Source organism: Mus pahari, chromosome 14, assembly GCF_900095145.1.
Source record: "Mus pahari chromosome 14, PAHARI_EIJ_v1.1, whole genome shotgun sequence".
Taxonomy (NCBI): Eukaryota; Metazoa; Chordata; class Mammalia; order Rodentia; family Muridae; genus Mus; species Mus pahari.
This window is the reverse complement of record NC_034603.1, coordinates 10,885,564-10,888,584: the sequence shown is the minus strand read 5'-3', so window position 1 is coordinate 10,888,584 and position 3,021 is coordinate 10,885,564. Positions and strand designations below refer to the sequence as shown.

General features: G+C 34.0%; 1 protein-coding gene across 2 annotated transcripts in view; it reads left to right on the top strand.

The window, feature by feature from the left end:
* Positions 1-1,755, top strand: part of Gabra6 (gamma-aminobutyric acid type A receptor alpha6 subunit) — a 15,205-nt gene extending 13,450 nt beyond the window's left edge. For both annotated transcript variants that reach the window (XM_021212280.1, XM_021212279.1), the window contains exon 9: positions 694-1,755. In XM_021212280.1, coding sequence (XP_021067939.1) covers positions 694-969 — 276 coding nt within the window. In that variant the 3' untranslated portion in view covers positions 970-1,755. The remainder of the gene's footprint in view (positions 1-693) is intronic.
* Positions 1,756-3,021: the final 1,266 nt, after the last annotated feature.

Genomic DNA, 3,021 nt, shown 5'->3' with positions numbered 1-3,021 from the left:
ACACACACACACACACACACACACACACACACACACACACATGTATCGAGGCAGAGACAGAAAGAGGCACTGAAATAGAAACAAACAGAGATAGAGATCTGAGACAGTGAAAACAAGAGAGACATACATGATCAAGTACATATATTGGCTTAGAGGATTAAGTATAATTTTGTAACCTGGATCAATTTTACATAAGAATACAATTTTCTATCTAATTGCTCAAATATACTTAATTTTTGGCATTTATTGTTGATGGGCTGAATGTCACATTGAAGTAAAGTACTGTTTTTTGAAGTAAGGCTGCAGATAGAGGGTCAGTGGTAGAATACTTGCCTGGAACATGTGAGATCTTGCTTATAATTCCCAGACTGCACAAAAAAGAAAAAAAAGGGGGGGGGGAAGTGCCGCCACTTCAGTGTTTACTTGAGGGCAGGATGAGTTGCTCACTGGTAGAGACATATTTAACATGTGCAAAGCCAGGCACTTAAGCTTTAGCACCACAAACACATACACAAAGTAAAAACTTTGCTGTAACTTTTATGAAAATGATAATATAACATACTACTGTGAATTTGTTGATGACTTGCCATCCAGAGTTAATAAATATGTGTCTGTGGAAAGTCATGCCTGTCGAGACAGAGGCAGGGTATCTGTTAATTTGCTATGTTGATGATTGTTACCTTTCTTTCTTAGCATTCTGACTCCAAGTACCATCTGAAGAAGAGAATCAGCTCTCTGACTTTGCCCATCGTTCCATCTTCTGAGGCCAACAAAGTCCTCAGTAGAACGCCCATCTTGCAATCAACGCCTGTCTCTCCCCCATTGCTCTTAACAGCCATTGGGGGCACCAGCAAAATAGATCAGTATTCTCGAATTCTCTTCCCAGTAGCATTTGCAGGATTCAACCTTGTGTACTGGGTGGTTTACCTTTCCAAAGATACAATGGAAGTGAGCAGTACTGTCGAGTAGTTTGCAACCAGAAAAATCTGTAGTTTGTCATTTTCCATTTTCCTCGCTGACAGAACACAAATTATTGAGGTTAGTAGACATAATCTCATTTCAGATATGACTTGAAAATTGAATGTCTGTATTTCTTAAAATGGAATGGGTATGTATGGGCTAAAAACAATAATGTTACTCTTCAAAATTAAATTTAGAAAGCTACTGAAAATACAAATTTTCTGTAAATAATAATAATAATAATATGAATAAGGTAGATTCAAAATGAGTTTGACAACCTTTGTCTTCATATTTAATATTTTTAATTGTCACTGTGAATAACATTTTTCACATAGCAGATAAACTCAGACATATTGACCCTTCTAAAGCTTGCCTTAAATTTATTTATTTTTGTCTTAGTTTCTACTCTAAATATTTATTGGTATGTTTATACAGCATGCTGGTGGCCTTTATGATTTTACAAGAACTTTCAGTGGCATTGGACTGCTTATATTGAGTTTAGACATTTCTTTTTAACCTTGCTATGTTCTTTTACCTCAATAAAATGTGGTATTATATAAACATAAATAATACATAGTTTATAAATTATGTATGCATATGTACATAGCTTTAGTTATGCTGCAATACTGTTGCTATTTCCCACTAAATTCACATTTAAAAAGAAGATGCTTGCTAACACCAGGAGGTTCTAGGAAGGTCACTCAGTATACTATGACCGTATATTCTGGTTATGGCTACTATCATATGTTACACTTTCCTAAATATAATTCTAAATAAAACCACAACAGGCTTGCATCTCTGGTTTTGATTTGTAAAGATGGGGAGATAAGTTTTCTTGGGTACCAAGACATGAACTGGCTTCCTCTTCCCCAGTGTTACTAACAGTCTTTCTGAGACACAGAAGGTGAGACAGCCAAGCACAGTCAGAGGCCGAGAAGATTTGAATCACAGTCAAATAATTAATTACTGCTTCCTTTTGCTTTTCTAATATCAACACTGAAATCTGGATGCAGTTCTTGTCTCCCCTTTCCCCAGTACTTGATGATTCCTCAATGTTTCTCTTGTATAAAGTTACTTTAGGGAAAGAAAAATCAGGCATAATGGAAGGCAGACCATACAGTCAGTTCAAATGGACTGAATCTCAGAATCCATTTACCCATCAAAAAATACTTTTGTATAAATAATATTGTCCCTATCCATCAAAATGCCCACCAACTACATATAAACAATTTCAATTTTATTTAAAATATCCTTCTACTAAAGATGAAAGAGAGAAGATTTCTGTCCAACTTATCTACTGTTTTGATTTTCAATCAAGTGTCTTTTTACTCTGTAGACTATTTTTACTTATAGAATAGGATTACTTAGGTTCATCGTTCTAAAGATCATTTTAATATTGAACAATGTGCTATTTCCTTACTCTATATAAACAAAGATGGTATAATTACACAGAAAACCATTTATGGTTTAAGGACTATGTTAAGTAATTAAAAGCCAAGTAGATCTCTATCTTCATCTAAGCTAGGCAATACTGAGTCTTCATCTCAACTATGTCAAGCATATTCTGTTATTTTCTCCACTTAAAGATGAAAAGACCAAGGCAGCCATGGAAGAACCCTTGGTTACATAATGCCATGTGATCATCTGTGAGATCATATACATACAAGTAATAATATGTGGACTGAGCAGATAATAATTATTTATTTATGAGTCTATTTTTACATTCATATATATGAAACAATATGTTTTAAAAACTAGATGCCAAGACTTTTAAATAGAGTAAGAAAAGATGCAGTGGGGATAATTGCAGATAGGAAAGGGAAGGGTTCATTTCCCCTTAAAATATATATCTCTCTATCTCTCTATATCTATCTATCTATCTATCTATCTATCTATCTATCTATCTATCTACCTACCTACCTACCTATCTATCTATATCTATCTCTATATCCATATATCTTCTATCTCTATCAATCTATGTATCTATGTATCTATGCATGTATCTATCTATATCTATCTATATCCATATATCTATGTCCATATATCTTCTATCTATCTATC